The sequence below is a fragment of the Melitaea cinxia genome, chromosome 7 (assembly GCF_905220565.1).
Source record: "Melitaea cinxia chromosome 7, ilMelCinx1.1, whole genome shotgun sequence".
Taxonomy (NCBI): Eukaryota; Metazoa; Arthropoda; class Insecta; order Lepidoptera; family Nymphalidae; genus Melitaea; species Melitaea cinxia.
In genome coordinates this window covers 6,543,645-6,557,661 of record NC_059400.1, presented here as the reverse complement: position 1 = coordinate 6,557,661, position 14,017 = coordinate 6,543,645, and the positions used below count along the sequence as shown (strand labels likewise).

General features: G+C 33.7%; 1 protein-coding gene across 1 annotated transcript in view; it reads right to left on the bottom strand.

The window, feature by feature from the left end:
* Positions 1 to 2,467: 2,467 nt before the first annotated feature.
* LOC123655281 (SH3 domain-containing kinase-binding protein 1-like) overlaps positions 2,468 to 14,017 on the bottom strand; it is a 41,152-nt gene continuing 29,602 nt past the window's right edge. Inside the window, exons 9-15 of the mRNA XM_045591095.1 lie at positions 13,728 to 13,931; positions 12,459 to 12,535; positions 11,084 to 11,294; positions 9,878 to 9,995; positions 9,188 to 9,281; positions 7,777 to 8,138; positions 2,468 to 3,764 (exon numbers count right to left, since the gene is read on the bottom strand). Of these exons, the coding sequence (XP_045447051.1) occupies positions 3,612 to 3,764; positions 7,777 to 8,138; positions 9,188 to 9,281; positions 9,878 to 9,995; positions 11,084 to 11,294; positions 12,459 to 12,535; positions 13,728 to 13,931 (1,219 nt within the window). The 3' untranslated portion in view covers positions 2,468 to 3,611. The remainder of the gene's footprint in view (positions 3,765 to 7,776; positions 8,139 to 9,187; positions 9,282 to 9,877; positions 9,996 to 11,083; positions 11,295 to 12,458; positions 12,536 to 13,727; positions 13,932 to 14,017) is intronic.

The following is a 14,017-nucleotide window of genomic DNA, read 5'->3' as shown; positions in this document are numbered from 1 at the left end:
TAAAATAATTGTATATTAAATAAGAAATATAATACATTAAAAAAAATCTTTTATTTAATATAAGGTTCACAAATAAAACTAAGGTATTATCGTAAATTTATTTATTTATTAGAATACGAATATCAGTATATTCCGTAAAACATAGGAATGTATGGGAATGGGTATGAAAAATAAATTAAGTACTAAAAATTTTCCTATATTATACAAACTTTAACTGTGGTTTATTTTATAAACCGCATCTGATGTTCCAATGCACCTTCGTTGTACATTTAAAACTTCTCAAAATATTTATATGTATGTAGGTACGTGGAGTGTTTAAAAATGCGTTATGAAGTAATAAATCGATTCAGAATTTGACATGACAAAATTGACACATATTTACTTCCTATATTTTAACTTTTCTTGCACTCGCACTCTTGACTTAGTACTCGTATTCAAATTTTTAGGTAAATTTTTATAGCAAGACTTCATTCTCATTGGCGAAGAGTCTAAGCACCGTATAACGACTACAACTTGCGTAAACATGCGTAGGCGAGCTGTGATGTTATACAAACATCCATTGTTTCAATTAGGTAAAATATTATTTGTATCCAACAAATTTATGGTAAGCAATTACCATAAATTTGAATGCTATTAAATGGAAATACACAACTCTGCACTAATGAGAAGAGCTTTTGAAATGTATATTTAAATTCAAATTATAGTTTATGGTATAGTAGCAAACCCACCTAACTTATTTTGTAACAATAAATATGTCAGGTACATGCATTTCAATTGATTGAATTTACAGATTTGGAAAACGCGTTTTGCTTCAAGTTTCATATATTGGTATGATAAAGGTTAGTTAGTACATTTTTAATTATTATTAGATTGGTATAAATGAGACACGTTAACCCTACGACCTTGTCTGTTAACATTTATTTACATTTGTCTCGCAACTTTATCTGTTTCGAAATATGTCGAAACACGATTGTTCCGAATCAAGAAAACAAGTTTCACTTCATCTTCGATTTATTAAGGATCGTTTTTGATAAGAAAATAAAATTATTGTATCAATATAAGATTAAAAGTATAATGTATATAACGCAGTTCTCATCCAATGTTTACAATCACTGGACCTAAAAATGTATTTAAATAAAGTTGATATTACATAAATTATTAATACGATTAGAGAAATCATCTTTTCAAGATATTTATTTGAAATACATATGGAATATGTAACGTATTTAAACACGAATTTACAAAATAAACTCCGTATACATACACTTCAATTGTTCTAGAACATAATTAAATGTTGACAAAGTAGAGCTCGGTGAAGACATTTAACGAAAAAGAAAATATAATAGCAATAATAATATATAAAAATCGTTTTTATAAAATAAAGTCTACAATTAAATTTACAATATCTCAATATTGATGCTATTAAATTTTGTACTAACTACGTATTAATATATATGTGAATATTTAGTTTCTATACAATAAAGCGTTAAAGTTTTGCATAATAAAAATTCTATAAATGTTTATTATGTGACATATTTGTGCACTATTAAAGCCATTGAAACGATTTACACGATAATTTTAATATATGCGTTAGGCGATATTTATCACAATCATAACCGAAACTACAACCCCTAAAGCAATACGTAGCAGGTAATTATTCCGATGTACACAGCAAACGATTTACAATAATAAGGATTAAATCTGATTAGTGGTATTGAAATTATTATTATAAAATCATAATTAATTGATATCATTAAATGTAGATCTTCGAGCCATAATAATAAAGTAAATTTAAGGGAAGGACTAATTGAAACATTACGAATTCCCGTTAACAAATAAAACAAGCAGCAATAAATATTGGATGGTTCAACACAACCATAAACGTTTACGTCACATAAAATTTATCGTTACATTAGCTTTATAATTAATATTATAATCTGAATGTAAATATTAAATATTTATAATAATATACGAGAAATAAATACGAAGATATGTACGAAGAAAAGGTACAAAGATGAGGTTACAACAAACCATATAGACAATGGACATGTGTGTCTGTACAGATACAAAAATATATTAATTATATGTAAAATATGGCTTTCGTAATTATGTATTTACTACGTATAAGAGGAAACTTTGATTAGCTACCGACGAACATTAAATACTTCAATTGAAAGCGCCTCAAATTATAACAAAATCGATATTTAATATTGAACTTGATTCTGTAATAAAATATATACCGAATATAAAAGTTTAAATAATTTAAAATTAAAGAGCGATAATAAATATTAGCTTACAGCCGCGTGTGCGTTGCCGGGCCTGGGAGCCGAGGTATGTACAGTTCATGAACATGGAATGCGCAAATCACTACAGATGATAAATCATCTATTTAATCACAATTCATCACCTGTATAGACTACTTACAATTCAATTTACAATTGCGAAAAGCATAATAAAAATGGCACGATTTTTTGTTGCAATCAAAATTTACTTCTCGCACCTAATATACAGCCGACTTACATTACGAATTTACGAGACACCGTGATACTAAGTACGATGAGGAAGAAACCGTTTACCGTGAGATCTGTGTGTAATCTACAACCTAGGCTACACAACCAATTGCTAATTACGGACACCGCTAAAGTTTTTATATTCAGAAGAACACGATTTTACATCATCATAGTTATTACGTGTCATATTGGGAATTAATAATATGCTAGGTTTTTATTAAGAAGCTAGTCTTTATTTAAAAGTTTTTAAATTACTTATTCAATTCGATTGCTAACTTTTTGTTATTATTGGAAATCTCTCGCTAAACAGTTTCTTATTAACACTGTGAACGAAGCTACGTTCCCAGCTCCTCGCTGGAACAATCACAGTGACCAAAAATTATAATTTAAATAATAGCACAGTAAAATATATTAAATATTTCAACCGTTATTTTGGCCGCGACGACAATCTTGCGAGTTATCGAGTAATATTCGACTAACCTACATCCTGACGCCATCATCTCTTACATAAAACTCAGACTACGTAGTAGCACTTAGAAAAACAAAACAAAATAAAGAGTAATATTAAAAAAGACAACATCTTCAACAACATCTCACATAATATTAAAAATCGAATTACCCTACAATAATCTTACATCAAGGCCCTTAACCTTTTATCTATAATTTACATACGGACTTAAGTACTGACATCTCTTTAAAACTGTCAAGGAATTCATATATCACAAGCGTTTAACACATTAACAACTCTTGTATATTGATAACATTGAACCAAATATAATTATATCAAATGCATCGATTACACAAACGAAAAATTGTCACTGAAATATACATAAAGTACGTACTATGAAATATTTATTTATATTTATACTGTCAATTAGTAAAAATGCGGTATTCTCACGCCTGCGTGGGACTTAGGTGTTAAAACGAATTTCAAACATTTAAACCTAATGCCTCTTGCACTACATTTTAAAAAATTTTGTGAACCAAAGTAACTAAACCTTATAATCACTAAATATTAACTTGTAATCGTTACATTACGTTTTGATACAATCCACTTTTTACTTATTACTGTCACTTATTACTCTCGAACAAAGAAACACGTTAAACTTGTGTGACGCAGTGAGCAAGTTTTTCTATTTCTGACTGAAGCGCTTGACGTTTTTCTGACTCTTGTTTTAATTTACTGGTAAGATCCTCAATGGCCGCGTTGAACTTCGCGTTTTGTACTTCTATTAGCTTTTCTAGATTTAATATCTGAAAAAGAAGGAAATTGTGAAAAATTTAGTATTTTTGTACATCATGCGTTTTATTTCATCTAATATTAATTTGACAGATCCATATCGTCGCTGAATAGGCAAAACTACTAAAGCGCCATTTTGGTCAAAATGAGTTATATATATGGTTCGACTGCATTTTTTTTTCTCTGCCTATTAGTCCGGGTCTCGTGGCGATCAGAGCATTTTTTTGGCGCTTTAGCACTCAAAATGGGGTTAAAATCTCACAAGATGTGTTGCGACTTTTTACTAATGTGTGGCTTACTTCGACACATTTTCGTATAATTGTCGGTTTAGTATTATGCTCGCTGCAACAAGCCCTATTCAGGTTTGTTAGTAATTTTCGAAAGTATACTTTTGATAACCGATGGTATTTATATAACTTTCGCTTGAATCTATTTTTTTACCACGGGTCCTTTAAGTCAAATGAGCTTAAGAAAAAACCACAAGATATGGTGATTTAGTAGTTTCTGCTGATTGAAATCACGTATACTCAAGCTTATAAGTAAATAATCTTTCAGCAAGAATCATCAACCATGGCGCTTTAGTATTTATTAGAATTAGAAGTTAATAATGTTCAGTTTTGATCTCTTATTTAAATTACAATAAGTATACTGATTATTGTTAAAATGGAGTCTTGTAATTGTAACTAACTTAAGTAACTCCGTCTAGGATGACTGTTTTGAACGACAGGCGTGATATTGTTATTTTAAACTAAGCTTAGTATAAAAGAACAATATAGCGCCTGAACTGAACAGTGATTCCAGAGGGAGTTATTTGTGTTAGTTGCAATAGCGAAACTCCACATTATGTTTTTATTTAGTACGTTTTTATAAACAAATGTGGAAAATTACGGAGGAAGGTGATTTTTGTTTTATTTATAATCTGAGAAAATGTCAATTTTGTTTGAACAAATTTTTTAATTGAATAAAGATTTATGTTAAATTGGTGTTATTTATTTATTATACGGCTTGTGCATCAACAGCTCAGCAGTTTCCTTTTGAAACACCGTCTGTTGAATCCCATGCAATCCGGTTTTCGTCCAGGTCACAGTACGACTACTGCGCTTGTAAAAATAACTGATGATATACGATCAAATATGGAAAACCAACAGGTCACGGTATTAACGTTACTCGATTTTAGTAACGCCTTTAATACTGTGGACTTTGATATACTATGTGATATTTTACGTTCTCTTAACATATCTCCTGAGGTTGCTGATTGGTTTCTTAGTTACTTACAGGGTCGCCGGCAGCGAGTTAAATTGAATGACTCATACTCCAATTAGTCAATGGTCAATACCGGTGTCCCGCAAGGTGGCGTGCTCTCCCCTCTTTTGTTTTCAATATTTATAAACTCTATCTGTAATGTAATATCTTCTTTCTACCACCTCTATGCAGATGATCTCCAGATATACTCTCACTCCACTGTTCATAACTTATCTCAGTGTGTATCGCGTATAAACAATGACCTTTTAGCCATTGGTAAATGGAGTAAAGCCTATGGCCTAAATATAAATCCAAATAAAACGAAAGCTATTATTATAGGAAGCTCCAGACTGCTCAGCCGCATTGATAAATCTGAGGTATCTCTTGTTACATTTAATGGATTCACCATTCCATACAGCGAAAGCGTGAGAAATTTAGGTGTTATCTTTGACCAACATGTCTCTTGGGGTCCTCAAATATGTGAAATTAGTCGCAGACTGTTCGCTTCGGTTGGGTCTCTCCGTAGATTGCGTAATCTACTGCCCATTCCTACTAAAATTGCTCTTGCACATAGTCTCCTATTACCAATTCTTGATTATGCTGATACTTGCTATCTTGACATTACAGAGGAGCAGCTTAATAAGCTTGAGCGCATTCAGAATGTATGTATAAGATTTATCTTTGGACTACGCAAATATGACCATATTTCAGAATTTCGCAAAAAACTCAAGTGGCTCCCAATTCGCCTTCGCAGGAATACTCATATCCTTACCCTACTTTACTCCATTTTATTTAATCCCTTTACCCCTTCCTATCTTCCTTTTATGACAAATCTTTTACAGTTCAAGCCTCTCGCTTATGGAATACCTTGCCCTTGAATATCAGACGTGTACAAACACCTGCACTTTTTAAAAAGACTGTTTGGAAGCATTTTCTTCAAACTCAACAATAAACAAGTAATTCATAATTATAATGTATACATATATGTATTTATATGTATGTATGCATGTATGTGGGTATATATGTATATATGTATGTATGTATGTATGTATGTATGTATGTATGTATTTATGTATCTATTTATGTATGTATGTATTTATGTATCTATTTATGTATGTATGTATATGTTTAATTATTTGAATATTTATAATAAATTTGTTGTAACTTGTACACCTATGCTGACGCTAGACCATTTCCTTTGCCCTAAGGTTGCCTGGAAGAGATCGCTTTTTAGCGATAAGGCCGCCCTTTGTACCTAATGAATATATTGTCAATATTTTCTTTCTTTCTTTGATATGTATTATTTCTGTTTTTGGTGTACAATAAGGTGTATTATTATTATACGGGTTAATATGTCATAATAAACATTTTTGTTGCTCACATTAGTAATAATATTTAGGCTGGAACAAGATAAAAAGTGATGAAAGTATAATCATCCCATTATTTAATTGGCAACTATGTCTTGAAAGTAAAAAGCTTTTGAGATTTCTCTAGTATCCGATGCTGAATGTCTTTTTGCTATATGTCTTTCTGTAGTAGATTTATCTCTTAGTAATTTTCGTTTACGACTATTATATTTTTTAAATAATGTTAGTATTTTTTTCCAAAGAGAATGTTAACACACTCGAGTCTTTAGTAGTTGGCGACTCCCTAACCGTGAACTTAACGTGGAGGTTAGTAAATTTCCCTTGCTGGTTTTTTTTCAGGACTCAGAGGATTTATCCTAAAGTGACAGCTAACTCCGTAAATAGTTAAAATACGAACAGTGTAATAGATTAATTGCGTAGATAAAATTAAATCATGATTATGTTTCCTTAACAGTTCTTACTTTCACCCAAAAGAAAAAAAGTTGTGACAGGTTAAAGCAAAAAAAAAACTTAAAATTGTTTTTTCTCAAAACAGCCCTTGTGCACGTTAGCAGTTTTGCCTATTCAGCGACGATATAATCATTTAATTATTGATAACCAACTGCTTATTGTTTTAAATAATAATTTGAACTATTGTCTATTTACCATAATGTAGAGAAAAACAATTATCGTGGCGACTTCGAGGAATCCTAATTAATTAAGATTAATTAGATAGTTTAAAACTAGGGTAGTAACGAGGTTATCAATGCCGTCTAGATCAGTATAAGGTCATATTTATATAATTTGTGATTATCATTGTCACAATCTTGTAATATACCATCTAGTCTATCACTATTCACTATTAGTGATTCTTGTCAAATGCAATTAGGAAAGCATAGCATGTTTTAGAATTGTAACTGCTATTCTTAAAATGCTGAATTAAGTGCGAGTTATTGTGAGCGATAAGCATGCATTATCCGATCGTTACAAAACTATCTGCGTCGAAGAAGTACTCGATATTATTAAAGCACTAAGAGGCAGCAGCAATGTTCAAAATTCTAACACTAGTTTTTTCTAATAATTATAAACAACACGACTGACGACCGCTCTGGTGCAATGGTGCGTGTGCCGTGTCGGCGGCACTTAAACACCGACGGTCGCGGGTTTGATTCCCCATCAGAGTGGATATTTGTGTTTATACAAATATTTATTTCCGGTCTGATTGTTAGTCCATGTGGGTCTCTCCACCATACCTCGGAGAACACTTAAGTTGTCGGTCGCGGTTGTTATCATGTCAACCTGATAGCGATTGTTACTCATATAAGGAAATTTTGGAGCATTGGAGCAGCGTGGTGGATTAAGTTCTAATCCTTCTCCTACACGTATGGATGGCCAGCAGTGCGAAATTACAGGCTAAAGCGATAAACATAACACTCACCCTGTTATTGAGCTGAGCTATCAACGCATCAGTGCCCTCGGCCTTATCATTTTTCAAGGAATGGAACCGCCTCTCCAGCGTCCCTGAACTTATCTCCGATTTGACCCTCTCTTCTAACTTCTCGCTTCTCTCTACGACGGAGCTCGACTTTTCGATACTGAACTTGCTAATCGAAGATATTTCGCTCGGTTTTTCGACAGTGGTCAGTCTATCCAATTTTTCGAGTTTGTCGGATTTATCGAGTCTGTCGGGCTTGGCAGGCGACTTGTCGGTGGGCTCGCTGCTAGCACGACTTGAAACTATCGGCGGTGGAGGCGCGGGCGGCTTCTTGATCTCGTCTAGCATGGCGATCAGTGTTCGACCTTGAAACGAAAACGAAAATTTTTAAAATAGACGGCTTATAAGTTTTCCAAAGCATTTTAAAATCATCCAATACTAATATAATTATAATGTTTTGGTAATTAGGAAAACGTAAGATTACTACTAATATGACAGCCATTATTTATAAAAGCTATATCAATTGAATATACAGTACAATTGTCTGTTGTCCCTATGTATAACAATTCTATTCAATGTTTTATTTATATATTTACCAGCGGATCTGGCGAAATTTGTATCGCCTTATTTTTGTTTTTCTTACTTATAATGATTACATATATCAAAATCAAATATAGCCTATCTTTCAAATTGGATCACACTGCACACTGTGTGCAAATTTGATTAAAACGATTAAGTAGTTTAGGAAAAATAACTGAGGTAGGGCAGAGCACGAATTTCCTGCTCAAAATATGGAGCAGCCCGACTGGGGTAGTACCTCGACCTTACAGAAGATCACAGCTAAATAATACTGTTTTCAAGCAGTATTGTGTTCCTGCTGGTGAGTAAGGTGACCAGAGCTTCTGGGGGGATTGGGGATTGGGTCGGCAACGCGCTTGCGATGCTTCTGGTGTTGCAGGCGTCTATAAGCTACGGTAATCTCTTACCATCAGGTGAGCCGTACGCTTGTTTGCCGACCTAGTGACATAAAAAAAAAAAAGTTGTTTAGGAGTCCATCGCGGACATACAACGTGACGCGTAATTAAAAGAGTAATATTATTCATATTACTCTTTATTTACGAGTACTGTATATAATATGTAGCTTAAATAATTAACTTTCATACTTTATTGTTTATTTTATCAATATTTTTTTCTATTGATATTGGTTGTCTGTAAGAGATCACTATTAGTGATATATAAAAGTTAGATAGAGCCAAAGAAGTTTTACTTCAGTCGTGTGGTCTAAAGCACACTCGTTTTTTAAATTAGAATATTGTTATTTTTCTTATGTAATTTTAAATAAGCAATAAATTGTTAAATAAATAAAAAATATATTAATAAGTGTTAAATCAATGTATGTAATATATTGGTGTACCGGCAGCGGTAGGCGATTGCAGCGACGGCGGCTTCGTCGTCGGTAACTCCGGAGGCACGTCTTTCTTATTCTCTGCTGACTGACGATTTTTTACCTGAAATAATAAAACCAAATTGTTCATTCATCATCATCATCATTTCATCTTAAAATACTAGAACATACAAGGCTTCTTTTGTAAGTAATATAACCCTAATAATAGTTATGAAATAAAATAAATATAAGTTACTATTTTTATATAAGCTGATTACCAGTGAAGTTAAAACAAAATCAGTCCACTTATTTCTGAGATTAATTGAAAATTACAAACAGACGGAAGATAATACCTTAAGTATTTTGTCTTTTCTCTATAATATATCAGTTAAACTTTAGTTACTGATACGATAAACTAAATAAGTATGGTATAAAAGATGGTATCAGAAGTTAAAAAAAAAAAACTAAATAATAATAATAACATGGTCGTCATGGAATGCTTGCGTTTAACACCCGACTGTTATAACTATTTTTTTTTTCATAAACATACATAAAAATAATACTTATATAAATAGAAATATTATATTACACCCAGACTCAGGCGGGAATCGAACCGGCAACCCGCTGAACAGGAAGCAGGGCCACTACAAACTGCGCCAACGGGCTAGTCAAAATCAGGCAGTCAGTCAGGCTAATTATATAATACTAATACACAATTACCTCTATACTGGATTCTAAATTTTCTAGAACAGATATCCTATTGCTTATCGACGACGTACTCTTCGACATTTCCATTGAATGTGACGCTCGTTTATCCTCCAAACCACATTCCAAAATCCTATTTAAAAAATCAAAATTAAATAACACATCCTAAAAAACATAATTATATAAAAAAAAAATAGGTAAAGTCTATTTTATTACTGATTTGTATTTATAAATACAATCAATTAATTAGTATCTGGAACGGCTATTACAATAATATTACGTAAATCATATCTTTATTTAAGTAACAAGTAATAATAATATTTTTACGAAATTTCTAAACTTTTTCGAGTTAATCTACTAATTCCTACGATGTTTTCCTTTAGCAGCTCGATTGTCACTAAAAACAATGTAATAATATTTTAGCTTTTCTATTTTTATGATAAATAGTCAGAGACACAAATAATTAAACCACTATTGAATCATTAATCAACGACCTTGGAACCAGTAATCCTTGTACAACAATCTATTATAAAACTATAATAAAACATGATTCTATCATTACTTGATGACTAATTGTAGAAAATATAGATAGAGATAATCTTTTCGAGACCATTACCTACGAGTATATATATCTGTAGAAATAAAAATCAAATTTTCTGCTTTTAAAATTATTTTACTAATACGAAAGTAATTTTTTATTTACTAAATCAGCGTTATCGCTGCATAATCTCCTGGCTATGTATTTGTGAGATGCCAAAGTATTTAATTTATTCTTTTAATTTTTATAACGTTCGACGGCGTCTTCAATAATATGTTAAACTATAAAGTTATATAAAAAAATAAATTTTTAGTTTAACATCATTCTGATATATACATACTACATAATTTCAGAAAAGAATCGAAAGAGTAATTATCACTTATAGTAGCGAAGAATTAACTTTAAAACGTGTACCCAAAGTACCCAAGCAAGTGTATCAAAGTATAGTGCCCAACTGGCCTCAATCTTACAGAAGATCACAGCAAGACAACACTGCTCTCAAGCATTTTTGCGTCCCTGTGGTGAGGTGGCCAGAGCTTCTGGGGAGGGTCGGGGGTAGGGTCGGCAATGCGTTTGCGATGCTTCCGGTGTTGCAGGCGTCTATCCGCTACAGTAATCGCTTACCATCATGTGAGTCGTACGTTTGTTTGCCCACCTAGTTGTATAAAAAAATGAATAGTAACCTGTCAGTACTGCCACCGCCCGCCTTGCTGGCGACCCCGCCGGCCTCCGACGACGTGGACACAGAACGCGACTTGCCCTCGGAGCCGAAGCTGGTCTTCTTGGCCTGGTTCAGCTTCAGCTCCTCCATCCAGGGCGCTCGGTGCTTTACCCAGTCTCGGGCCCGGGGCTTTACCTCCTCAGCCTTCTCGGGCTCTGACTTGTCTGTCGGTACTGGAGGAACCATTTAAAAAATATTATAATTCTTAAAATATAATTAATTTTTAATGTCTTATATTATTATATTTAATCTAGTTATCATATGGATAGTGACACCGTCAGCACCTAGGGATATAAAATATCTACAATCTATTTTCAGACCTACCAAATATACACAAATAATTTCATAAACACTGGTTGAGCCATTACATAGGAGTTCGATAACAACACTATGGCATGAAATTTTTATAATTAAGATTATCTTTAAGGACAATTTTATGATTTTATTTTCATTATTTCACAGGCACAACAATTGTTATGAACATATTGTTGTGATAAAATACATTGGACCCATTATACATATATAGTGGCTGGTGAGAAATAACATTGGCGTTACATAAAATGTAACGCGTTATAGCGAGCGGTCTGACGGCGGCACAATGATCAGATATATTCTGGTAAATCCTATTAACCACAAACATATTAAGTATTTAAATAATGAATTTTAACATTTTAATCGACTGTCGTGAACATTTTCTTAGTATAGACTACACTCATTTAAACACCAGCAAAATCTTCAAAATATTTGTATTGAATGTAGGTCCACTTTTTAGTGAAGTATGTGCACAGTGGCATCGAAAAACACACACACAGTCATTGTAACACTAACTATTGACGTATTGTATAAAATGTGACGGATTACAAGAAGCTGACGAATATATTAAGGTCATATCAATCGACGATCGCTCTGGTGTAATGGTGCGTGTGCCGTGTCGGCAGCGGCTAAATACCGACAGTCGCGGGTTCGATTCCCCATCAGAGTTGATATTTGTGTTTATACAAATATTTATTTCCGGTCTGATTGTTAGTCCATGTGGGTCTCCCCACCATACCTCGGAGAACACTTAAGCTGTCGGTCCCGGTTGTTATCATGTCAACCTGATAGCGATTGTTACTCATATAGTGATATAGAGTGGATATTTGTATTGGTACAAATATTTATTTCCGATCCAGTCGTCAGTTGCCGCGCCTCGGAGAGCACGTTAAGCCGTCGACCCCGGTCGTTACCACGTAGGTGCACCTGACAGCGATGGTTAGACATAGGAAGCCGCAGTGGAGCGGCGTGGCGCACTGCGCCCCGAGCCGCCCCCTGCAGCGGCGCGAGGCCCGAGACCGTACCGTCGTGTCCGTTGGCGAGCGCGGGCGCGTCGTCGCGCAGCGCCTGGCTGGGCGGGCGGCGGCGCGGCGCCTTCACCCTGCGGCGTGCACTGGTTACAGTCATGCTCTCACGCACGAATCATATGTGTGTGTATATATATATATATATATATATATATATATATATATATATATATATATATATACAAAATATCTATATTTTACATTATTTTATAATGTTTAAGCGAATTTCACTCATTGTAATGAAACAACTCTTTTCGAATTCTCCAATGGTTTTTTAAGTTTCTTAGATGCCCGGAGGAATTCTCTAAAAAACTTTTTGTTTATAAAAAACCGCGATAAAATCCTAAAAAAGTTGTTTCATTATAAAAAGTATCACATTAATAAATAAATAATTATTTAATGTTCTTTGCAGCACTTAAAATTTGACACACTAATCTAGTCACTGGTACGAAGACTCTTGCAATCGTACCAAAATAACTAATTTAAAATGATTAACGATAAGCGTGGTAAATATTCCGTTTAATATATCATCATCATCATCATCATTACAGCCTATACAGTCCACTGCTGGACATAGGCCTCCACAAGTTTACGCCAAAAATAACGTGAACTCATGTGTTTTGCTCATAGTCACCACGCTGGGCAGGCGGGTTGGTGACCGCAGGGCTGGCTTTGTCGCACCGAAGACGCTGCTGCCCGTTTTTGGCCTGTGTATTTCAAAGCCAGCAGTTTGATGGTTATCCCGCCACCGGTCGGCTTTTTAAGTTCCAAGGTGGTAGTGAAACTGTGATGTCCCTTAGTCGCCTCTTACGACACCCACGGGAAGAGAGGGGGTGGCTAAATTCTTTAGTACCGTAGCCACACAGTACTTTAATATATATAACATAGTATTTATTACTTACTATTTTTACTAATTGTCATTTATAGAAAAAGAGCATAACGCTCTATAACTCATAAAAGTAAAGCAGTAAACAACATGAATAAAAATATCACCTCTCATGTTGTGTATTAATATTGAATTCATAATGTTTTATTGAGTCATGTTACATTAATCCATGTTAATTTTATTAATACAAAAAACATCTGATAATAAAACCTTTTATACATCATTATTTGTTTGAAATAATAAACATATTTAAGGTTTAAATATATTTTTAAAAAAAATTACAATAAATTATAAGAGATGTTTCAAAAGTTACTAAATTTACTAATTTCATATACAAACGCTTCTCTATAACAATACAATAGATGTATAAAAAGCCTCACCTGCCGGCTCTAGGGTCATTTAAAATAGAATTTCTTTCGATGTGGTCGAAAGTGTTGCCCGCGTTAGCATTGGCGCCGGTGTTAGCGTTGCCGCTAGAGTTGGCGTTGGCGTTGGTGCCGGACTTGCTGGCCACACTGCCGTCCGTGCGGTCCCACTCGCCACTACTACTGCTCCCACTTGATATCGTCGTTGATACCTTCTCTCTATAAACGAAACACAGCATATTTTAAACAACTTAAAGCCATAGTAAAAACTATACACATAGTATTTACATTACAACTAACCAACT